Below are 26270 nucleotides of genomic sequence, written 5' to 3'. Positions count from 1 at the left end.
TTTTTTAATTGGCTTCTATGTTCTCCTTTACATTCTTAATTCCTATTTTTTAAATACTTTACTTGTGGTTCAGTTGTTTTAGTTGTGTCTGACCTTTCATGACCCCTCTTGGGTTTTTTTGGCAAAGATCCCAGAGTATTTTGCCATTGCCTTCTCCAGCCCAAAATACAGATGAGGAAAATGAGGCAAATAGGATTAAGTAATTTGCCCAGGGTCACACAGCGAGTTAAGTGTCTGAGGCCAGATTTGAACTCACAAATATGTCTTCCTGACACCAGACTTAGCACTCTATCACAGTGCCACCTAGCTGTTCCCTTTTATTACTTTAAACTAGGTATTTAAATACTTACTTTTCTGAGTGGTAGGGTTAGTAGGGGATGGGGTTGTTCAATCATTTCAGATGTGTTTGACTCTTCACAAGCCCAATTTTGTTTTCTTACCAATAATAACATACAGTTTAAACACCTTGAAAGATCAAAATTTTAAGTTGATTGGCCATTAGATCAGGGAGTTGAATAATCTGTGTACTTCCATCCTTATTAAAATAGGGAAACCCAATGTTAAAAAATAAAAAAGGAAAGAATAATAAGTCCTTTGAAGGTACTGAGAAGATGTTGTGCTTTATTTTGGTTAATATTTATTATGTGTAATGTATGTAGTAGTTCACACATAGTTATTTTAGGGAAAAATTATACTTAAATAATATTAAATCCTTAAATAAATTGAAATCTTGAATTCATAGATTATTAAAAAAAATTATTGCTCACATCTTATTTTGAAAGCGTAGTGACTCCCCCCCCCCAATGAATTACAATTATTTGGTCCAAGTTTTATAGTAAATAAAGCATGATAATAAAAAGTAAATTGTGTTCCAAATCTTGCACTCAATTTTGCAGTAATTGTTTTTGTCTTTACATAATATATAGTATTACATACATATCACAAGCTTTCAGGGGAGATGAATGAAAATATGAACCTTTTCTCTTCAAATACCATGAAATTTACATTCTTGTTTGGAGACCTAGTACTCTTTTACTAATAGGTTTTGTTAAGTAACTAATAGCTTTTATTTTCTCTATTTCTAATAGGTTTGAAAATCTATTATTTTTATTGTTGTTACATATACTTCAATCAAGATTGGTTTATCTACTTTATTTGGTTCTCTTCATAATTTCACCAATCCCTGAGTCTCTATCTCTACCTTAAACATGTTGAAACCTTTATAATATTGAGGCAATGCAGGACTGGTTTGTGAAGAGATATTCAAAATTTCCATATTCTATTACTCTGCCTGAATATAGGTTTGTGTGTTATACTAAGCTAATTAATAATCTATACTCGCATTAAAAATTCCAAGAAAGAAAAGTCACCTGTTCAATTCTGTGCCAATGTAAGACAGTCCTGTTTTTTCTAGTGATATTTAGTATTTTTATACAAGGAATTCATAATCTATTCAGAAATAAGTCTGTCTCATCAGACAATGTATCTAATACCCAGAATATGCATTATTCACTAAAACATATCTAAATACTTTCTATGTTGAACTATATGTTTTTTGAAGAATGACCCCTGCATTATTTCAATGAAAATGGAAACTCATTAATTTGTTCATGATTATTTCATAATGAGTTTAATTTCTGTCACACTGTTCAAGGGTCTACAGATGGCAAATGCATTTTGGCTGGGGATCAACTACTGTTTTGTCACAGCAGTATAGCAGCACAGCTGACCTGTGAGAGCTGGAGAGGAACCAGGTGCATACATTTCCACCCAGAATCCACAGTGGTGTTTCCACACCAGCAGCAAGGTTTTCATTTAGCCAGTGAGGCTTCCACTTTCAATCTGAAACAAATGAATGACATTGGAGCTTTCCTTTAACTAGGCTTATTCATTATTACTTAGGCATATTCTCTAGAAGACAGTAAGTATTTATTTAGGGCATAATATGTGCTAGGCAGTGTGCTAAGCAATTGACAACTATTATGTCATTTGATTATGTTTACCATTAAATGTATATTCAGAAATTGAGATGAGGACTTTGAAGATATGTCCTAGAGTTCCAAACATATTTTGAGAATCTGCCACACTTCTGTATGTATAGCACCCATCCCCTAAAGGACTGTCAAAAGAGAACAATCATTACTTACATTATGTATTTGAACACTTTAATATTGAAGCTGTGGTTTTGTCCACGTAAGCACTCCCTCCACCATTGCAGACCACAGCCCTCCAAGATTCCCTTTCTGTTGGATAACTTCCCATAAATACTCATTTTACATATTTTCCATAAGTTCTCCACAGAAATTCTACTCAACATATATTTAAATCAGTTTTATTCCTTTTAGGCATATTTTGTATTTTCATAGTACATCAGTACATGCTTCCAAATTTTTATTCCACTAACTAAAATTATCATTACTTTTATTTGGGGGTCCTTTGGAGATGAATAGAAATATAACATTTAAGATGGAAATACATGATTGGTGCATATTTCAGTTTTTTGTCTTTTCAGTTCAGGTACTGAGAATCAAGGTTTCTTAATTTGATCAAGAGATTTTTGCCAGAGATTAACTTACCTATTATAATTTCATTATTAACAAGGGAGGATTGTATTAGAGAATACGTAATGAACTCTACTGTTAATTTCAGTTTCAAGTTGTTTTGGCTCTTAACAGACATTAGATAACTGAAAAAAGACATTTTAGCTCACAAGAGGAAGCCGCATGAGAAATGTGAAATATATGAGGCAGAAACAAATAGTTATTTTCCCATAAGCTCATAATTATATGGTGACTAAAAATCTGAATACTCTGAAAGAGCATGGAGTTAGAAGAAATTATAAACCAATATGATTTTTTTAAGATACAATGAATATAACCATGTAATTTCTTGATTCATTTATTTTCTTCTATTGTACTTCATGTTAGCTGCAAATCAAGTCATTAATATTTTAGTGGGGAAAACAGGGATACAAAATATTTTTGGTATATATAGATAATGCCAAATTTTATAATATGGTTATTTCCTATGAATATTTGGCTTTTGTTGGGGTTTGGGAAGTTGAAACACCAAAGCAAGTGATTATTCCCTTCAAAATCCCCTAGAAAATCAGGAAATCTATTCAGATTATCCTAGAAAACACCTGGTGGATAGATACGCATTTAACACTAATTAAAAATAAATATAGGTGGGCCTTGCGTTGAGAAATCTTCATATCTATAATAGTGAACTTATAACAGGGCAATTGTGTATTCATGGAAGGATTCATCAGAGCTTTATTTTTTTTGTCCTCAACTCTTCTAGTTCATGTTGAATATGATCAATTTATAATGATTGGAGTGTCTCATCATATCTACCATATGATACTAAATGGTCTTATCCAATATATTTTAAACACCCAAACATATGTCTTCACCTAGTATACTTGGGTAGGAAAAGGAAGGGAATCTACTCTCCTGGGATCACCTGGAATGTGTTCTTATTCACCAGGAGAAAGTACTTTAATGCTTATTTTCAAAGCTGAGCTACAAAGCAAGGGGAAAAACAAAAGATTTCCATATTGTAAATTTTGTGGAAGAACCTCTAAAAATATTTTTTTCAGGTGTCCTTGACGTATCCAGCATAATCCAAGCTTATAAACATTAGACACAATGAATGTGCATATGTAACTAATTGTACGGCATTAATAATGAGTAATTATATAGCATTTAGAGCTTTGCTCATAACAACCAAATGAGTTGTATATTGTAAGTATTATTATCCATTTTTTATGGATGAAGAAATTGTGGACAAGAAAAGTGAATGATTTGTCTAGGATCATGCATGGACTAATTTTCAGAGCTAGGATCAAAATCTAGATCTTCTAACTCTAAAACCAATAATCTCACAGCAACACAATAATGTGATACTAATGAGAACAAAGGGAATACATTGTTAGCATAGAGGTGATGATGTTCATAGGTCAACAGTGGTATATTCATAGATTTTAGAGATGTAAAGAACTATAGCAAGGCTAGCCCAATGCAATCATTTTGTAGGTTATAATCCAAAGAGATTATACTTGCTCAAGGTCACAATGGTTAGTAAGTTGGTAACAAAGCTAAAATTCAAGGTCAGGTCTTTGACATACAAATTCTTTTTTGTTGTTGTTGTTGTTGTTCCTGTGTTTCTCCCTTCCCTCCAATATGCCCTGTGAATTCTAAGGAAATATTCACAGTGACTTATTTTAATACTTCCTCTCATGAAGTAAAGTTTAAACTTATATGCGTTGTCAGAACCTCCTGACAAAACTGTAGTAGTGAACAGACAAAAGGCAACATTTATATTCCAATACATACTACCTACACTAAAAGTACTTAAATAGTAGATTGAAGAGTTATTTTAAATTAAAATATATGAATATGCAGCAGGCTAATAACTATCTAAATAAACCTAAATGATCATAGAGAAGACCAATAAGCCCAATTCTCTTGATATTTCTAGTTTAAAAGATGAATTTCATTATTTTTAACAGATGGGAAGTCTCCCTACTCAACAGGAAGGATGGTCAATTCAGCAGTAGAGAACAGTCATTAAACTTAAATCAATGAGGGGAATATTAAGTTAAATTAATTAAAAAACAAAGTGACATAGGGCTCTAGAAATTATTCAGTTTAATTTCATGGAAGTAGTGTTACAGTTTAAATAAAAAAAATATCAATGCAGTAAGGTCAGAAACACAGAATTAAGTTTTAGGCTACTATTGACTGGGTGGTTAGAAGGATTGTGTTGTCATCATAATCAATTTAAAATAACTTATATAATTTCTTTCTTTAAAGATGCAGGACCAGCTAACTGCTGTTAGCCTTTTAAATTCTGATTTCAGTTCACAACTATTCAAATGAATGTTCATGATCTCTTATTTCCTCTGTATTTCTTTCCTTCACCCAACCAGAAATTATTCATATTGCATTACATTGTAACACATCAAACTAAAAATTGAATGGCAATTTAAATATAAAGTAAATAACAATGATTGTCAATGCCAATGCCATTGAATAAATAAGTTAAATGAATAAAGTTACGTTCTACATTCTCTTACCACATATGTCCCAATATAAAACTTCCTCTCACCAGGTAGTGGTTGTTAGTTTAGTTTAGTTTAGTTTTGGGAGGAATTGTGAGTTCATGCATTCCCATCTCCCTTAACTTGTTCATGTTGCAAATAAAGGACACATACACAAAATACACATGTGTGGCATCATGACTTGTCCAATGGATGAACACTGAGCTCTCAATGCTTGAACTTAGTACTGTGTCAGCACCAAATTAGCTATGGAACAATGAAGCCTCAGATTCCTGTAAAAAAAATGGAAAACCTTTCAAGATCTTCCATATTCAGAGATACTAGATGACCTTTCCATAATTCCCAATGCAGTGTCCTTCATTCTATACCAAAATGCTTTCATTGGTTTTGGCAAGAATGTGGAACACAGAATATGTAATGAAATACTCTATCTCCAGTTTTTATTAGAGTTCTATATTCTGTTCTAGACTTTATCACTTAAAATATAGCTATAGTTTTATATAAGCTATATTACTACCTTCCCAAAAGTCATGTTCTGTTGCTTCATTATAGACTGGTGCCTAATTGAAGTTCTTGAAGGGCATGACAAAAGAACACAAAATCTTGGAGTTTCTGTAAAACTATAAGGAATTTGAGCACAATCATGGTGGCAGATACTTATTTGAAGTTCAAAGCTCAGCTTAGCTAAATACAGGGAAGTACACCCGAAAATTGGTGATTAGGTAATGAATTGTTTCGCCATGTAATGTCAAATTTGACTTTAGACAATGTGTGACCATAAGCAAATCACTAAATCTCTACCTCAGTTTCTTCTTAGATAAAGTATGAATCAACATACATCTGCCTCCCAGGGTTGTTGTGAAGATAAAATGAGATACTATTTGTAAAGCACTCTGAAAACCTTGACTATCATTATTATTATGAAACACATGAATCAAAATGAGCCTTTGTCTTCTATGACTTATTGCTTGCTGAATGACAATGGATTTCATATTTCTTTGATGTGAGTGTACTTTCTAATCATACAGGTCACAATCCATCCATGACTTTCTATTCAGTGCATCTTTTGTCCCTCCCTACCTATAAGTTCACTACAGGAAATCAACTTCCTGTGGATTCTTTTGTTATCGTGAGCCTTGCAGTGGAACATGTAGGCTATTCATGTGTGTATTTCTTTTACTCTCTGTCCTGGTGCTCTCAGTGTGAGGTCATTGGGTCAGTCATGCTTGAAATCTTCAATAGAGAATGATGCTAAATCAAACCTCTGGTGATGGCATAGTACAGAATAAATGGGATTTAGATTTGGGGTATGGGGTACAGGGAATTCTAGTGCAGAGAAAAGTTGGACTAGACAATTTCTAAAGTTGCTTTTAATTCTGAGATTATGTGTGTCTCTATGTGTGTGATTTATCTCCTCTTCTCATAAATCTTCCATAGGTGCTTTCATTGCGGTCTTATGACAGTACAAGTTAGTGGTGCTGCTATTTGTTTTTCTTCCTTCCTACTGAATGACTATCCCACATGACGAGTAATGCTTTCATTTTCTTTTATATTAGTCATTTGCATATCATTCTTTTGCTTTCCTTTTTTTTCATTCCACATAGTTCATATGTATTTACATATTTCTCTGATTTCTCCTTATTTATCTTTACTTATGGTATAATAATATTCCATTGTGTTCTACAAATTTTCTCAACCATTTCCTTATTTATTAGTATCTATTTGTTTCCAAACTATTATTATCAGAAAAGTACATACACACACATACACACGATACCTACAGTGTCCAAATTAATTAAGAATAATAAATAAATTGATGGTTTTCTAAAATCCAGCCATCAGTTAACAACCTCTAAATGGCGTTGCACTCACTATCTCATGGTGCGTGCCCCATTCCTCCTTAGACATCTAATTATTACAGATATTTTCCCCTGATATTGATTGGAAATGTCCCCATATAATTTCATCATTATCATTAAAATAGCAAGCTTTTAGGTAGCACCTCATATGTGCAAGGCACCATGTTAAGTGCTTTACAAATATTATCTCATTTGATCCTTACAACAATCTTATTTTGATTATCTCAAATATTTCATTTGATCCTCACAAAAAGTATGTGTGTATATGCACATATGTGTATGCACAAACACACACATATGTGTATATATGTGTGTGTGTGTGTGTAAAACCTTTATTTCACCTTTGAATGTCTTGGGGTTACATGCTCAGGAGTGACATCACCAAGTCAAAAAGTCTGAATAGTTTGAGAATTTTATTTTATAATTGCATTTTTTATGAATAGTTAAATTGATGCATAACTCCCACAATAGCATATTAGTGTTGTCTATTCCTTATAATTCCTTCAACAGTGATCATCTATGCGGTTTATTACCTTTATTAACTTGATGGAAATGAGGTGAAACATCATAGAGATATCTTTTTTGTTATTTGGAATTTAGAGAAAGTTTTATTTGTCTATTGATAGGATACGTTTATTCTTTTGAAATCTATATATATCCTTTGCCCTCTTTTTGTTTAGGGAATCTCTGTCCTGTTCATCAGCAATTCTACAACCATCACTTCAGAATCAAAATAGGATCACTTACTCTGAGGGCCATTTTGTAGTTTTTTTGGTTTCATGAGTTGTCATGGTTTTTGGTTAATCTGATAATGACCCTTTGGTTACTCACTCACGTGGTTCTTGGACAACAGACTGAGTCTATATACCTTAGCAGAATTTTTAGAGCTTCTGTGGTGCTGTGTAATCTGATGTTGCACTAATAGAGGCCTAATGTAATTAAGGAGGTGACAGTCTCATAGTAATTTTCCCAGGTTGGAAAATTCTACACTATTGCTTTCAGTTCTGAAAGCCATACCTTAAGAAGGATGTTGACAAGCTGGAGTATGTCCAGAGGAGGGTAATCGGGTCAGTCAGAGGGACTTAAACCTTTGACAGAGTAAGAAAGATTAAAGGATACTATAGGATTGTTTGCGTCTCTTCAAAATCCTATTTCGTCTAAGTTGAATATCACACAGAGTTGAATGGAGAGGCACATTTTGGATATAAGCGGATCACAATATGTGAAAAATGAGGACCTATGAAGAATTAAAAGATTTGTTCAAGGAAATGTATGATAGGAAGAGAATCCTGGAATCCGTTTGGAGGAGTAAGCAGTAGCAGGTGCTTTGAGAAACCTTTGTGTCTGAAATTTCTTGCCAATACTATCTTCCCCTTTCCTCCTGTTGGCTGGACACAGACATTTCCACATCCATCTTCACTACTCTAGGAGGGTACTCAGAGTCCTCATTTCACTTTAGCTCATAGGCTCACTCACTTCTTTCCCAAAGGTTGTGGGTTGGACTCCTACGGTAAACCAGTCCTTTTGCCAGATTTGTTATTGTTTCTCAAAGAACTTAGACGAGTTTACAATCTACAATCCTAGTAATCTGGAGAACCCTTTGGCCTTAGCATCTTCTCTGCCGCTATGATTCTATAGCCCTAATCATTGCCATTCAGCCTTCTGATACATCATAATAATTTGCCTTAAGGGCCTTTGAGTCTTGAGATCTACCTCAATTGTTCCTTTAGGACTGCAGGGCCCTTACATTTGACACACTCACACACACACACACACACACACACATACACACAGACACACATACACACACACAAATGTATCCCCCCCAATTAAGATGTGACCTCCTTGAAACCAGAAGCCATCTTGTTTTTCTTTTTGTATTCTCAGTACTTAACATAATACTTGCTCATAGTAAGCACGAAGTAGTAAATAACTGTTAAAAAAATGTAATTTCACTATTTTATTCAGTGCCATTCTTCTTAAAAGAAGAATGTTTTAATTAGTACATAATAAATTATTTTTTCATTCGTTCATTTATTCAAGATACTATCGGCTGGCCACATGATATGAATGAGAAGTACACAGCCTAAGCACTTCACTAGTATCTTTGCAATGCCTTTAGAAAGCAAGAAAATCCCACCAACACCAATCTTCATTGCTGTAGGAGAAATCCAAATCAATAGGATCACATTAGTATTTGATATCACTGATGTAATCTGGGCGATCTATAAGATTAAGGACAACACTTATAGGAAATCCTGCATCTGTAGGGCAGGAGGAAAATGGGAAGAGTTTAGATCATGGGGATGAGAGCTAGTTTGCAATGCTCATAAAGATTTTAGTGAGAAATAAGAAAATAAAGAATGCTAGTTGGCAGAAATCTGGTATTGGAGCTTTTTGGTTATGTTTTGGTTTTCATGGCGACAGTTTGAAAAGTGTCTTTTTCTTGTAGAATGCAATAAAATGCTTTCCACTCTATGGGAATGAAATGCTTATCTATTGACTACCTTATTGATTAAGATATTACATTTTGTAGAAGACTTGGTATTAAGATATTAGTGTTCTTTTTAAAAAATGGTGGGAAAATGTTAACAGTGTCCTTAGATTTTAATAGCATACTTTGCTAAATCAATCAACGTGGGCATTTTATTGCTTCAGGTTGCTAAATAAAATCAAAGACCATTTTTTATTGTAGCACATGATTACTATCATAGTTGCTTTTATTAGTACTAACAGTAAGTGCCTACAGGCACTGGATACCTCAAAACCAAATATGAAGTAATGTTAAACATGAGATTTATAATGACTGTAAACAAGTACAAATAAAAGCATCTGCTTTATATAGATGGTAAAATAAACCCAGATAGTTGCAATACACAAAATGAAAACATGGAGCAGGGAAAGAGGTATAAACAGCACATGAGCACAGAAATTAGTCATTACTTTTGCCAAAAAACTTGGATTTTTGTGTACTGTCGAGTAATCTGTCAGTAAACTGTATAATTGACCAAACTGGGGTGCTAATCATTATTACCCTGCTCCTGTTTAGGTGCCAGGAAATTTCATCTGACCCTAGCAGTTGTGAACTTCAACTATTGCCAATGGGTATTAAGGGATAATGCTAAACTCTTAATGACATTAAGACTTATGGTACCTCTATTGTTAAAATCTACCTATCTAGCATATAGCTATACCCTTCTCATCAAGGCATATGATCAGCATTAATTTTCCCATCAAAATCTTGATTTATGATTCTACCCATAGGGAAATTACATCATTCTCATTCTGAGACCTATTGCAATGGATTATAATCACCTGAGCATTGCATAATGATGTTGACAACATGAGCATGGTTTAATTGTATACTCTGTTTGCTTATAACCATAAAATCAAAGGGAATAAAGTAAAATGTATATTTATATAACTACCATCTTGTTTTGTGGATACTAGGTGGTGCAGCAGATAGAGTGCAGGGCCTACAGTTAGAAAGATATGTTCCTGGGTTCAAATCTGATCTTAGACACTAGCTGTGTGACCCTGGGTAAGACACCTAACCCTGTTCAACTCAGTTTTCTTATCTGTAAAATGTGCTGGAGAAGGAAATGGCAAATCACTCCATTATCTTTGCAAAAAAAAAAAAAAGAAAACAACAAAAACAAAAACAAAAAAGAAAACCCAAAACAACTGGAGTCATGAAGAGTCAGAAAAAACTGAAAACACATCAACAATAACAAAACCATTTAGTTTGCCTATATGCAGTTCCTTTAAGACATAGGCCATGCTTTACTAGTTTATGAGACCACCCTAAACTGTAGATTTCTTAGATACACAATTTGGTTGCATAACTAGCCTCCTTGACAAGTGCTCCCGCTGGGACATAACAAAAAATACTCAATGCTATTTTATTCATGGCCTCTAGAAGAATCCATGTTTAGCTAGTTGGTGAATTTTTGATCTGTGCTGACTCAGGTAGTTTCTAACAGTTGTCTGAATTTGGGAAGGGATCACTCCTAGGGCTGTTTGTCTTTTTTCCTTGCTGACAGCTGCTCTGCTATGACCAATCCTCTTGGTTCTTGTCCACTGCTTACCTCACAACTCAGGTCTATCTAGCACAAGCCTCAGCTACACTGGGTGAAATGGCTGAAGATCCACAATCTGGATCTTTTAAATCCAATGCCTTCATGTTTTCCTCACCTTCCAAAATTCATAAATGACTGTTTCTATATCATTTCTATTCCAGTTTTTCAGCAGTTTCTGCATGAACCAAATACATGGGGCCAACCTCAACCTCAGCATAGGTCTCCTGGCCTATTAGGTGCTGAGCAAATATAACACCTGCTACAGAACAAAACTTAATTTAAGTCATTTTTCTTACTGAGATTATTTTATGCAGCAATCTAGCAACATTTTTGAGGTTCCATGAAGTAGATGTCATTGTTTCTAAGATGCCAACCCAATTTAATATCAAAAAGTTTTCAAGATGATGGGAGATTTGATTAATTTCTCTCTTAGTTCCTGTAGGGAAGCTACTGCTCTATCTGCTGATAGTTTTACTGAAAAATTGAGATGAAATAAATTTAAAGATGGTTTTCTAATATTAGCATAAGATCACTGGTATTATATGAAGACTTAGAACTTCTAATTTATAGAGTAATTTATGTTCTTTTGCTCATTTATATTTGAATCCACTCAAAATTTCATTCATATTTCTGATTCAAAATTCACTTAATGACATTTTATTTCCTAATGTCATTTTCTAACATCTGAGCAATTCACATTCTGACTTTTTTTGTTTGCACTAACCCAATATATTTGAAGTATTTCTGAAATGTTTAATAAAACTTTGTAAATAAGAACAAGTGTTCTCATTCTATTCAAATACTTACTAGTATTCCTTCCCCTACATAGAGGAATACAGGTAACAAAGTTAATGAAATCAGTATCCTCCTCTTTTTATCATGAATGATCATGTTTTTGCAAAACTGGTTAATTATACAAGTGATAATAATTTAAATTTTGTGGGGTTAATTTCTGACTTAATGTGATAATCAGGTGATTATTCATTCATTAATTCATTTGTTCATTTAACAAGCATTTATTAAGTGGCTACTGTGTGCCAGACAATCTGGCCCATGAAATGGATACCAAAACAAAACAAACAAAAAAATAAAACAAACCAAAAAAAGTTGGCCTTCTCAGAGGGCTTATAAATTATGAGGGAAATAACATGTATACAAATAGATAAATTCAAAATATATAAAAAGTAAACAGAAAGGAATGTTAGCAGCAGGGGAAATAATAATTATCATCTGGAGATAACAAGAAAGGATTAATATAGGAGGTTCACCTTAAGCTGAACCTTGAAGAGCCCTAGGAATTCCAGGAGTCAGAGGTAAGGAGAGAGAACATTCAAGGCATGGGGTACCATTTTGTCAAAAGTGTGTAGATGGGAGATAGAACATCACATACAGAGAACAATAAGAATGTAAGTTAAGCTGGAACATAGAATGTGTGTGTCATTGGCTTAGGACTTGTTCCAATGTGAGAGAGGCATCAAACTAGCATAGGTCTTAGTTAACTGAAGAAGTTGGGAGGAGCAAAAATGACCAAAAGAGAAAGCAGATATGGTGGGCAGGGGGTGTATCTGTCAGAGGCACCACAAAGGAGGTAGAGAAGAGGACTTGAAAGCTCACTCTCAGACTCAACTGGGTCACTCTGGGTAAATCATGCCACCTGTTTTAGGACTCTTTCTTTCTATTAGGCATATGGATAGAGTTTGAAAACTTGGCTTAGGAGTGGTAGTGTGAACAAAGTGAAATTTGCCAGCTTTAAATGTGAGAACTTCTCACCTAGTTATGGCTCTGGTCGGCTTGTGGTAACAGATCTTGATTAAACTACTTCTCAGGGAAGAAGGGAAGCCAGAGGGCCAAGTGCACACCAGGATCCACTGAGATTGTTTTCTAGAAGTTTCTTCCATCTTTGTCTTAAGCAAACATGAAATGCATTACTATATAGAAACCTGGAAAAATAGACTGGAGACAGGTTGTGACAGGCTTTTAAGTGTCAGAAAGAGTAGGTAATGTTAGCTTAAAAGCAATAGGAAGCTGTTACTACTTCATCAGGCAAATAATATGGTGAGACGTGTTTTAGGAATCTCATTTTGGCAGATATGTGCAAGATGGCTTGAAGAGATAACAGAGCATCATAGATTTAGAGTTGGAAAGCCGATCTTGTCCAACCCCCTCATTGTACAAAAAAGCAAACTAAATACAAGAAGGGTTACATGTTATTTGCTCAAGGTCATGCAAGTGGCTAGTGAGAGAATTAGAAAGAGAAGAACAGATATGAAAAGAGCGAAGGAGGGAGAATTGACAATATTCGGAAATTGATTGAATGTTGCAGTGAGGCTAAGTGAAGAGTTCTCATCTGAGAATATGAACCTGGGTAACTGGAATGAAAATGATATTCTCAATAGAAATTTCTTTATAAATTTTGGATTAAAGAGTTCCTTGCATGATGATTCCTCCTCCTGGAATTCTTTATATAGTCAATCTGATGTCATGGGGGTGGGGGGGGAAATGGCCCTAGAGTCAGTCAAAATTTTGCTTCTGATACATACCAGTTACGCAATTATGGGAAAGTTATTTTAATTCTTTAATCTTCACTTTCATCATCTGTAAAATGGGGTAGAATTATACCTGTAGTACCAATCTAATAGGGCTGTAAACATTAAAAAAGGTGAAGTATTTTATAATCCTTCAAATACCATATAAATGTGGGCTTATCTTTGGTTTTTTTTGCCAAATTCTTCCTATAACATTCTTATAAAAACATTAGTTTTTTAAATCCCCCAGATTCTTAGAACAGAGTTCCTTTCAATCAATGATTTTGAGTTCATAACTTAATGTTTAAATAAATTAGCCCTAAGATGAAAAGTACATTATTCTTACCACACAGTAGTAATATGCTTTTGATGTTTTGAGTATATATTCTTCAATAAAGGATTCACTTTAAAAGTAAATTTACTAATCATGTAGCCTTCATGAGATAGGATTTTTACATGATTTTAAAAGGGAAAGTATTTTAATTTTAGATGGAAATTATTTTAATTCAACTTCAACATTTCATAACATTAGTGATTATTCTGAATGTGTAATGTTTTTTTCCAGAATGGTAGACTATGCAAAACAATCTTTTTTTTTAATGCATCTGAAAATATCATTCTTTAATGATAGAATGTTTAGGGTCTTGTTTACTTTTTAAACAAAAAAAAACCCACATTCAATTATAAAATAAGAAATAGCATTTTTTCAATTGATAAAAAAGATTTTGCAAACATGTTTTGCACACAGCTTCTACACACATTTTCTTTACTCCTATATAGAATCCCTTATTCCTTTCTTTTGATTCATCCCACAGCACTTCAAAACTAGACTAAAACATTACCCACTTCAGAAAACCTTTTCTGACTAACTTATCCCTCTCTGATCAATCTTATCCTTTCCACTCTACCTCCTAACTCCACCCTCCATAACGCTTATGAGCACATGTATACGAAAGGTAAAATTTTGTTACATCGAACTCCATGTGACAGGCAGTTTGTTTGGTTAAAATGGAATTTATTTGTAATAAATGTGTCACTGGAAATCACATTTCTAGTCTGCAGAAAGCTAATGATCAGTGACTGTTGCAGTTTAAATTAACTAATGAACAATAGAGATAATTATTCTATTCTCCTTTAAGTCTAAAGAAGTTGACAATTCTTGCCTATGGTGTTCAGATGAGAATAGCTAGCATTTATATGGCACCAACTATGTGCAGGAACTCTGCTAAGCACTTTATAAATACTGTCTCAGCTGACCTTCACAACAACCCTGGGAGGTAGGTACCATTAGGTTCTATTATGTTCCCCATTTTAGAGTTTAGGAAATGGAGACATACAGAAGTTAAATGACTTGCCCTGGATCACACAGACAGTAATTGTCTGAGATCTGATTTGAGTTCAGGTTTTCTTGACTTCAGGCCCAGACATCTATGCAGTGTTACATCTAGCTTCTTAGGTTAAATGCTATTAACTGAGTCAAGCAAAACCTGGACCAGCCACTGAATGATGAGGTATTGATAAGGGTGAAGATAGAAAGGGGAGAAGCAATATATTAGTTAGAAGTGGGCTGGAAGAAAAGGAGAAAGATCTATATGTGGTAGGCCATAATAGAATTTCACTGATCACTCTCCCAGTTGCTTCTTGTTGATTTTCTCTTGTGTGTTGCTGAAAGTCTATGAGTGTTCTCATGTGAGATGTTTCAGATAGGAAGGGCTTGTGATAATTAACAAAATGATTTTTTTTAATATGGGAAGAAATTATGATACCTCTTTCCTAGTGTCCTTCCATTCTTTAGGCGTTAACTTTCATACATAATATTTTTTCCCTGTAAATAGCACACAGTAGTGTCTTTTTAGGGTGCAGGATGGAGAAAGGTTTCATTGTGCTGGAGAGAGAATTTGTCACAAGAAGAACAGGAAAGTCCTAATTTTGTGGGCTGGTACTAAGTTAGTCAATTAGGCATTAGTTATAGTAGAGAGAGCACTGAAGTAGAGCTGGAGGTTGCCACTGATTATCTGCACAGCTGTAGGCAAGTGATTTAAATTGTTAGATGTGTCAATTTCCTCTTCTGTAAAACGGGGTTAATAATACTTATATTACATTACCAGCATACCTCACAGGGCACTTGTGAGAAAAATCCTTAACCACAAACCTATTTGTGATGGACCCGACCCTTTGCCTTCTCTTTCCCTGTCTCTTATCCCTGGTCCCAGAACCTATCTTGGACATTTGACTGCTCAGATGACTTAGAGGAGATTGAGTCACCAACTCTATTCCTTCCACTGAGATGGAATACCTTACCATTGCCTTACCCTGCAGCCTCATGGCATTAATAGGTGATAGATACTAAGGATCCCTGGGCCTTCCCATTGGCATCACTGAAATAACATTAAAATTTTTGTGTCTTTCCACCTGCCCTCTGATTGAACTTTCTTGAATGTTATATCTTCCCCAGTTGAAGTGTAACCTCCTTGAAAGCAGGAACAATTTTAATTTTTATATGTGTTATCACTTGTACCTAATATGACAATTTGTCATAAGTGTTTAATAAATGTGTTTTATTTATCCATTGATATTTAAATGTGGACTATTCAAATGATCCCTTTGTTGTAGTGGAGTAATTACTTTTATTATGACTTTGCAAATAAAAGATATCTGTTTAGGGTTAGTTGCAGCACAAACATATCCTAAAAAAAAAAAATCTGCTAAATCTTGATTTGAAATACCAGTTGTCTGTGGTAAGATTAAAGTGACCTTTGCCTTCGCTTTAGAGAAAACTTCTTCATTACCCAAGTGGCTGATGGAAAAGTGCTACCCTATTGATTATCTAATAAGAGATTATCTAATAGGAAAATATAATTAATGTCTTCTGGATTTGATCCAGTCAGAGTTTACTGCTATGTTTTTTTTTTCCTGCACAAAATCCATTGATTGAAATGTGAAAAGAAGACCATTTCAAAGAGTTGTAATGGGGAAAAAAAAGATATTGTTGAGTTGCAGTTAGAGCAGGTTCATAATAAATATTAGCAAAGAAATAGGAGATGCTGCACTACTATTTCCTGTGTATTAGAGTAGCAATGAGAGAGGAATTACCTATACAAACCTAAAAACCATTGCTTGAAAGGGAAACATGACCTAAGGGCACATGCTAAGGGCAGGATAAAAGTACATAGCAGCAGCATTGGCTTGTCAATAGAACTGCCTGCTAATAATGCTATGGTCAGCTCTTACCCTCAAGACGCAAAAAGGATGTGTGATGATGATTTTATTTTTTTTCTTCCTTTATGCTTTTTTTTCAGGCATTTATTCTCCAGGCCCATGATTTATACTCCTGGGCCCATGGAGCTGTTACGTGTAACAAAATTGTAGATGATCTAAGAGAATACTATTATTATTGCCTCTTCTACTATCACTCTAGATATAACTAAGTATAGAATCATGCTTTTTGACCTAACAGATCCAAACTCTACTTTTGCCGTTGTACTTGGGGCAAGTAGCTGGTGCAGTGGATAGAGCACTGGGCCTGGAGTCTGGAAGACTCCTCTTCCTTAATTCAAATCCAATCTCAGACAGTTACTAGCTGTGTGACCCTGGGCAAGTCACTTAACCCTGTTTGCCTCAGTTCTTCATCTGTAAAATGAGCTGGAGAAGGAAACAGCAAACCACTTCAGTGTATTGGAAAAAAAAACAAGGAAAAAAGGAGTCACAAAGAGTCATACATGACAGAAATGACTGAACAACAACAATAACTTGTTGCTTGTTTAACATCATTGCAATGGCCTATGGGTAGTCTAGGTATTACTGACCTGAAGAAACTATAGAAAAGAGAAAGTTCTTACCTGTAATGAAGTGTGATTTTTTTTTCAGAATAATGTGAGTGCTTGTACTACTTACTGAAATCAATCATCCATTAACATTTTACCACTTTCTCACAATGTCCCAACAATATGTACCCTCTGCCAGCTATTGTGCTTCACTGATTACTTGTATATTTCCATTATCATGACTATTTTATACCTCCATTAATCTCTCAACTTTGTACACTTCTATTAATCTTTTCAAAAACCTTCATTTATTTTTTTTCTTCACAATATAAAAATATTTAACCTTGTATAAGTGGATGAGAAGTATTCCCTTCTATGGAGAAAACTCTCTCCATTGTGGCCATAAGTAATGAAGCTATGCCTTGATTAAGCTATAAATTGCTATGCTCTGGCTTCTTTCTTTGACAGCACAAGATAAGATATTTTCCCCTCTCTTCTCTCCTCTCCTCTCCTCCCTTTTCCCCTTTTTTCCTTTGTCTTCCCCTCCCACATGGATGCTTCTGCCTCCACTGGTATATCCCTACTCAAAGCATTCCACATGTTTCAGGATCTGTTCATCAGAGATTGGGCAAGCTTCCAAACCAATAGAGCGTTCTAACTCATAAAACTTGTAACATCCACAAGATTAAGGCTTCATTTACTAGACTCCACTTGTTCTACTTTTCTGTTTCAACTCCCCTTTCGTAATAGCATTCTGGCTATATTCTTCTTCTAAACTGGACTGGAAGGAGAAATTACTGCTGTTTCTCTTTAGTGTTCATGACCATTGTTCTCTCTGTGACATTTTTACAACTTTGCTTGAGGCTGCATTGAAGAGTTGGGCTCCCATAGGAGCCATCTTAACATCAAATATATTAAATGTTCCACCATCCTTCTCTCTAATATTCTCCAAATGAATTTATATTCTAAATTTGCATGATTTTTCACTGCCTTATGTAGTCACATTACAATGTCAGTAATTTGCTGATAGAGGCCCTTTATACATGATTTGGGTTATTTTTCTAACAATAGATTCACACCAGTAGAGCTTCTATTTGCAATTACTTTCATAAATGAAAATCGTTTCTTCCACCAATATTCCATTTATCAAAAATAACTTGGTTATATATGTCAGGATTTAGTTGTTTTAATTGTATGCTCTATATTTTTTTCAGGCGTCTAGGTGGTGCAGTGGATAGAGGCTGGCCTTGGAGTCAGGAAGACTCGTCTTTGTGAATTCAGATCTGGCCTCAGAAACTTACTAGCTATATGACCCTGGGCAAGTCACTTAATCCTATTTGCCTCAGTTTCTTCCTCTGCAAAATGAGCAGGTGAAGCAAATACCAAACCACTGCAGTATCATTGCTAAGAAAACCCCAAATGGGGTCATGAAGAGTTGGACATGACTGAACAACATATTTTTTCTTCATAATTATTCTTTCTTCTAGATTTGGACTTATTTTGAATTTTTGTTTTAAACACATTAGTATGACTTTACATAGACAGATGATTCAAGAATGACTGGCAAATTAGTCACAAGCCATTTCCTGTCTATTAAATTTTACTCAATTTCATTTGGGGGGAGAGGGAGTGTTATATCATTTAGTCCTAACCATAGTCAAAGCATTCTACTTCTTTCCTTGAAAGTATTACTGACATACTGATATAAGGCTTCTGTGCAGCCTACAATTGTTTTCGTGTCATTAGTTCCTTGTTCCTGATCTGTACTCTCCAACGTGTATTTTTTACATGCCACTTTTTCTCATATTTGCATTGAAGTCACTATATATAAAAACATATGGAAGCAAAGCATATTAGAATTGTGCAGAGACTGCAGTTTGATAATAAACTGAGAAAAAGGTCAAGCAAAAAATGAAATGGATAATTCTCAAAACACCTGCCCTTTAGATGCTTATGATCTAGCTATGTGAATAAAAGCTTGTCAGCCCTGCTCTTACTGCATTGCAAGATTCTGGAGGATAGAAGTTAAAAAGATTACCAGTTGTTTTCAGTAGCTTTCAGCATGTCTATTGACATTTGCATAGAATGTTCTCTGGCACTTTTTTTTTAAGCAAAAGAGTTGCTGCTAAGTATATATAAAATTGTTGACCTTGTCTTTATGGAAATATGTGTATAACAGTGGGACTGCTGCAGCCTAGCAGCACATTATTTTCCATCTCTTCGTTACATGAGGGTGTTGGATAAGATGATCTCTTACCATCCCTTGCAGTACTAAATTATAAGATCCTGTGACCCTGCAAATGGGTAATTTTCTACTTAGAAGTGGCATGTTTTTTACTGGCAAAATTTAGGAAAAACAAATGCCTGTTCCATCTTATAACTTTTCAGTCTTTTTCCCCCTAAGTTGAGGGGAAAATTCCCAAAGCTCTGCCCATGCCCAGATAAAACATTTTGTGAAATGTCAAATGTATATTCAGTAGTGGCTATTTTAGGATGGTGAATTGAGCTTTGGGGAAGTTTATGTTTCCCTGATATACATTAAGCATTTAGCTAGTTATTCACACAGAAAATGAAAATGATTAAGGAGCTATAAACTTTAGGAATCACTATGGACACTCCCAACATAAACCTATTTACAAGGATATAACTGATGGTAATTTTGCATTTTCTTATAAGAATATTAGAAGCCACGTGGATTTGTTCCTATACTAATTCAGCAAACTATACTCTGGGTTCAAATCTTGATACTGCTACTAAATATTTGCATGCCTTTTTTTTTTAACATAGAGATGATCTAAATTCATAAGTAAATGAAAGCAAAACCTCACTAAATAATATGTAAGGTTGTGGTCTTTATTTGTAGAAGACAAGAGAATCTAGAGATGGGGTGAGAGAGATGGGGTGAAAGGGTCAAAAGAGAAATTTAGAGTCCTTTTAGTGAACATGCACATATCCTTCCTCTTTTTCTCCCCTATTCTTAACTCACGTTTTGAAGATATTTTATTAATTGCATTTCTTCAGATACAATTACTCTCAGGCATCTAGGTGGCCCAGTAGATAGAATATGTGACTTGGAGTTAGGAAAAGAAGTTGGAATGCATTCTGAGATACATACTAGCTGTGTAACACTGAACAAATTACTTAGTCACTCTTAACTTCAGTTTAAATGGAGATAATAATAGTACATGCTTCACAGGGTTGTTGTGGGGATCAAATGAGTTAACATATGTAAAGCATTCTGCATACCTTAAAGTGATATGTAAATGCTAACTCTTTTCATCACTGGTTCCTACTCATATCTCTCTCTCTCTCTCTCTCTCTCTCTCTCTCTCTCTCTCTCTCTCTCTCTCTCTCCCATCATATATATGATTAATTCATACACCTGAACACACATATTCATAATGTTGATCTGCATATATATATATATATATATATATATATATATATACATATATATGTGTGTGTGTGTGTGTGTGTGTGTGTGTGTAGCTAGTTAGATAAGTTTATCTTAACAACCAAATTATATTTACATGGGAAAAATAGCTAAATATAAAATATGGCTACACACAGATATATATACATATATGTATATACATACAAACATACGAATATATATACGTAAATATGTATCTATAATTGCCAATTTGAAATATGTAATTATCCATCAATAAGAAAGATAACTTTGACTTAGATTCACTATTGTATATTTTTCAATAAATGATGAAATGAATAAAGTCATAAAAAAGGAGGAAATTGGAATCCAGCTAGCTATTAAACATCTCAGGTGGAAATTGTTCTTCTGGAGAAAGTGTATCCAGTGAACCAGTAGCTAGGTTACTAGCCAGGAATCACTGGTCCATTTGGGATCTGGATAAAAACATAGCAATATATGTTTAGAGGACCAGCAACATGGAACAAAAGAATTATGTTTGAAGGTAGAGTTTTGATTGAGTATCAATACAATATTCTACCTTTGAGATATGTAAAATTTTAATTAAATCTGCCATAGACATTAACACTATTTTTGTAGGACATTATGTTAAAATTGAAGAATGTTCATCTTTTCTTCTATATGCTATTAGTTAAAGTGCATAATTAATTAATTTATGTGATACATGATAGACAGAAAGAAAGAGAAAGAAAGAAAGAAAGAAAGAAAGAAAGAAAGAAAGAAAGAAAGAAAGAAAGAAAAAGAGAGAGAGAGATGTTGATATAGACTTTGTCCTTAATTATTTTACAGGTTACATAAGCCATCTCTGACTCTCTCCTTCCCAGTCTCTCTTTGCTATTAAAGCTAGATTTTGACTTAAATATAATATAATAATATTAAAACCACTGCTCAAAAACTTTCATTGATTTCTTCTGTACCTAGTAAAGTTTCATTTCTTAGCTTTCCCTTCCAGGATCTCTGCAATCTGTCAACAGTCTTATCTTTCTCAGCCTACTGAAATTATACCTCTTTCAGTGTTCTTACCTAACTGAATCCATCATTATTTCATGAATATTCTCCACCATATGTGGCCTCCTGGCCTTTACTCCCTCTTCCTGAAATGCCCTACTCCTACTAAATGAAATGTTACTTGCCATGATTCAAATGCCATGTCTTTCATGAACCCTTCCCTGATCTGCTCAATTTCCTTTTAGGATCCTCCCTTCTCTAATTATATATGTCTTATATACTCAGCATGTTATTTTTCTTTTTAGACTTGTTTCTCTGTCCAATTCACAAGGTATCATGCTTTGAGAGGGCAGGGTTATTTGTGTTATTTTTTGTTTGTTCTATGTAGGATCATGGTGTTTTTCTAATACTAGTTGACTCATAAAGGTAGATTTTGCATACATTTGAATGCAGATTTATGTGATAACCTTTGTGTCAGAGGCTTTCATCTCATAGTAAGGGCCTTTATATAATTTTGAGATTTTTTTTATGTAACTGGCCTTTTCCCTCATCTAACAAAAAGTGTCTTAAGAATCTCACTTTGTGATGCTACCATATGTGTTATGAACAACTACTCTTATAAGCAGGCAGTTCACAAAACTCCAGGAGAGAAAGTTTTTTTTTTTTTAATAAAACTTATATCAGAGTTCAGGAAACAACATCAAAGATATTCGATGATGAACAGCCCTTTCACTGGAGACCTATTTAATAACATTCTTGTACCAGATAAGCTTTCCAGGGGTTGCTTCCACTTGAAGGTCTAAAGTAGAACATTCCTCTTATAATTCTGCTAAGCTCCTATCATGTGGCAGTGATATTGCTTCCTGTAAGTGTGCCTCCTGGGGCTCTGTTTAAAGTAGCTCCTCAAGGCCTCTGATAAGAGAAAACCATCTGAGTATCATCATTCCATGCTGGAGAATCTCTAGTTTGTCAGTAGATTCAATTCTCCCTGTTTCACAGCTCTAATAAAATGCCTGCTTAGATAGTTTCACTTTGAAGCATCCCTTATGTGCTCTACTTTATCCTAACCTGTGACTTCTCCAAAATTTGCCTACAGAATGGGAATATATTTGTTTGCAGGGGGATCTTAGTCACTGATCACAGGTCCAGCCATATAGTCTTCAAAGTATGATTGTCCTATCTTCATCCAACTGCTAATTCGTTATATCTCTCAACAGAATGGACACTCACCATTGATCTGGAAGCATAACAAAGTTCTACAGTATCTCTCTAAATGATTATTAATTTCCCTAAAGTAGTCTTTTGAGCAGTTATGTAGATTTGTTCAAGTTCTGCTAAGCTAAGAATTTTTAACTTTTTTGTGTGTATGAGTATATATGACATGGACTTATTTTGTGGTAGAGTAAAACCTGTAGACACCTTCTCTAAATATAATTTTAAATGCATGAAGTAAAATATGGAGTCTTGCAGAAGAAACTAATTACATTGAAATATTGTTGTCTTCTTTTTAAAGTTCATGGACCCTAGGTTAAGAACCCTGCTTAAGCTATCATGAACCTTCATCCCTAAAGTAGAGGGAATTAGTAGTGTGATACTGTACATTCCTTGAAAGAAAAACAGATTGAAAAAAAATCCCTGTTATTATAAAAAAAATGTAAAAGGAAAATCTTAGAAACACAGAGGAAGGAGAAAAATTATAAAGGGTTATAGATATGTCTAGAAAAATACTAAAAGCAAAAAGGAAGTTTGAGTGAATATAAAAAACTGTACTGTCATCAGTTACTCAGAAAACATTTATTAAGTGCCTACTATGTAACAGACATTGTACTAAGTGTTGCAGATACAATGGAAGATAAAAGCTAGTATCTACCTTCAGGGAGTTTACAGCATAATGGGGTGATAAAATGCAAGCACAGATGTAAAAATCTATATATAGGATAAATGAAATAATCAACAGAAAAAAGGCCCTAGAATCAAGAGAGATCTGTAAACTCTTCCTGTGCAAGGCACTGTGCTAAGTACTTTTACAAATAGTATCTCATTTCATCCTCACAACAAACCTGGATGGTAGGTGCTATCATTATTTCCATTTTAGAGTTGAGAAAATTGAAGTAAACAGAGATGACTTACCTAGGGTCACACAGCTAGTACGTGTCTGAGGCAGTGTTTGAACTCAGGTCTTCCTGACTCCAGGTACAATACTTTAGAAAGAATAGTGTTGTGAAAACTTAGAGAGAAGAGATTAACTGAAGAGCGTGATGGGCAATGTCTAAGGCTGAAGGGAAATCAGGAAGGATAATGATTGAAAAAGGGTACTGCTAGCCATACTGCTTTTCTTGGTCTCATAGTTTCTACAGGGTGCTGCTCTGCTGGACTCATCTGGCAGTAAATGCTACCCTAGCTCTTGAGTGCTCCACTTCCTGACTCATCTGAAAGCAGTGGCTCTCTTGTTCAAGAAAAGAGTGAGTGTTATCAAACTTTGTCAGCTTAAAATCTTGTCCATTTTAAAACCCATAGGTGTTTTTAGCTTTTATTTTTTGAAAAGTCAGAAGCACTTGCCTGAGCACTGGCAACATTCTTCTTCCTGGGTTTTCTTGCTTCCTCCCCAAGGATCTTGGCTACTAAGGTTCATAGATGCTCAGCCCCATGTACCAAGCTATTTAAAATAAAGAACTGGGCTCTCCCAGCTAGCTAATGTCCTTGAACATAACCTTTTCTTTGAAGTGCCTGCTTTAGTGATTTGGGTTCCTTCATAATAGACTTTGGCCTAGCTTTTAATTAGTGCTTTTTTAATCTCTGAAGGCTAGATTCAGCCAGTATATACGAAACAGTTTGGTTTTCCCAGTTTTTAAACCCTAATTCTCTTCCCTTCTCTCATTTGAATGCACAAAGAAAAAAACCACAGACACATGCTTAGCTCAGGGGACCAAACCTTTGTTTCTTTTACCAGCCTAACCCTATTCCTGGGCTTTTTCGATGTAGGTACAACCAGCTGAAAGGTTCGGAGAGGTTTGGGGGAACACCCCAACATTTTATTTTGCCCTAATTTCACAATTTATAATTATTTTGCTAAGCATCATATCTAAGGAACATGTGGTTGAGGTTTCAAGTGTATTTTCTGTTCTCTTGGGTCATTAAATCTTTTAACAGTTTATTCAATTTTGCTTGATAAGACTGAAGTACATTTTATTATGAACTTATATGGCTTAGTATGTTTGATTGTAGATTTTTTTTAAAGAAATGAATAGGAAAAATTGAGCATCTTTAGTTTACACTTGAGGAACCTAAGGCTTGGACTTTGGAACATTTTGCCATTTACACAGATTCCCACTTGCATTTTCTCCTCACTGAACAACAAAACACAAAATAATATGGTAATATAATTCTAATTACAGAATACAAGGGAACAAAATCAAAATTTATATATTGAAATTATATTTCATCACTAGAGAACTGATTCAACGAAAAAGGGAAGTGCAGTGCTTTTTTGAAAAAAAAATGTGTTAAATTGTCTTGTTCAAAAAGTTCAATTTTGTGTTCCTGCCAAAAAAAAAATAGGTTGTTGTAGCTGAAACTTCCTTCAAGCATTTCTTTGGATGTTGAAACTAACTGGCCTTTGTATAAATCCAAACTCTGAGCAGTATTTTTGATTAGGTGCCTATCTTCATATGTTTGTAATTCAAATCTTTTAAATTGATATATGCAATGTTCATATTTTAATGTTTTATATCTGTTAACAACATTTTCCTTCACTACAGTATCAAGGAAACCTGAGTTCTTGAAAGCTGGGACCACAGAACCCAAGTTCTGGAAAAGCTTCCATTTCAGATTCTCTCCATCATCCAGCCTAGTTTGACAAGCCTAGAGACTTATTGCTAGAGGAATTTATTTTAATTTATTTATTTCTTGTCTATAGCAATTCATAAAAACAGTCTATCAAGGCATATACATGTTGCTGCCAACATCAGTGGAGAGAATACCCATAATTTGGAAATCATCGACCCTTGAAATTCCAAAGAAATTATATTTTATGAACCACTTATAATCTACCTTTTGAAACTTTATAGGTTATGTACTTTTAGAAATTTTGGAAGATTTGGTTTCATCAAGATAATACATTTTATATGGAAAAGAGCATATGGATTTGCACCTGTGATTGGTCTTTTTCATCTAGTCCCTTTTACATTAGACATTGCAAAAAGTTTGTGTGTCAAAAGACTTGCTTGTTAGTGTATGGAGCCAATATATAAATAACACACTGCAATCCTGTGTACATGTACTTGTACATTTATGTCTTACAGCTGTCATTTCAAGAAACCAAGAAGGGCCAGGAGAGATGGGGAAAGCAGTGCGGATTCCTAAAGATGACCAGGAGAAAATGAAAGAGCTGTTTAAAATCAACCAGTTTAACCTTATGGCCAGTGATTTGATTGCACTTAACAGAAGTCTCCCAGATGTAAGATTAGAAGGGTAAGTTCAAAATGTGTTTCAGAATCATATCTATTTAATACTCAAAAAATCACAGACTATTTAAATCCCCGAGAAAATATTATAGTGAACAGTTAATATCATTTCATTT

The 26270-nt window shown here is 34.4% G+C and overlaps 1 protein-coding gene across 1 annotated transcript in view; it reads left to right on the top strand.

Moving 5' to 3' along the window:
- Positions 1-26270, top strand: part of GALNT13 (polypeptide N-acetylgalactosaminyltransferase 13) — an 828252-nt gene that overhangs the window by 308203 nt on the left and 493779 nt on the right. Inside the window, exon 3 of the mRNA XM_078146313.1 lies at positions 25993-26161. Coding sequence (XP_078002439.1) covers positions 25993-26161 — 169 coding nt within the window. The remainder of the gene's footprint in view (positions 1-25992; positions 26162-26270) is intronic.

Source organism: Phascolarctos cinereus, unplaced genomic scaffold (assembly GCF_003287225.1).
Source record: "Phascolarctos cinereus isolate Bilbo 61053 unplaced genomic scaffold, phaCin_HiC Scaffold_726;HRSCAF=1367, whole genome shotgun sequence".
NCBI classification, from domain to species: Eukaryota; Metazoa; Chordata; class Mammalia; order Diprotodontia; family Phascolarctidae; genus Phascolarctos; species Phascolarctos cinereus.
Note: the sequence above shows the minus strand (reverse complement) of the source record. Positions and strands in the feature narration are given on the sequence as shown.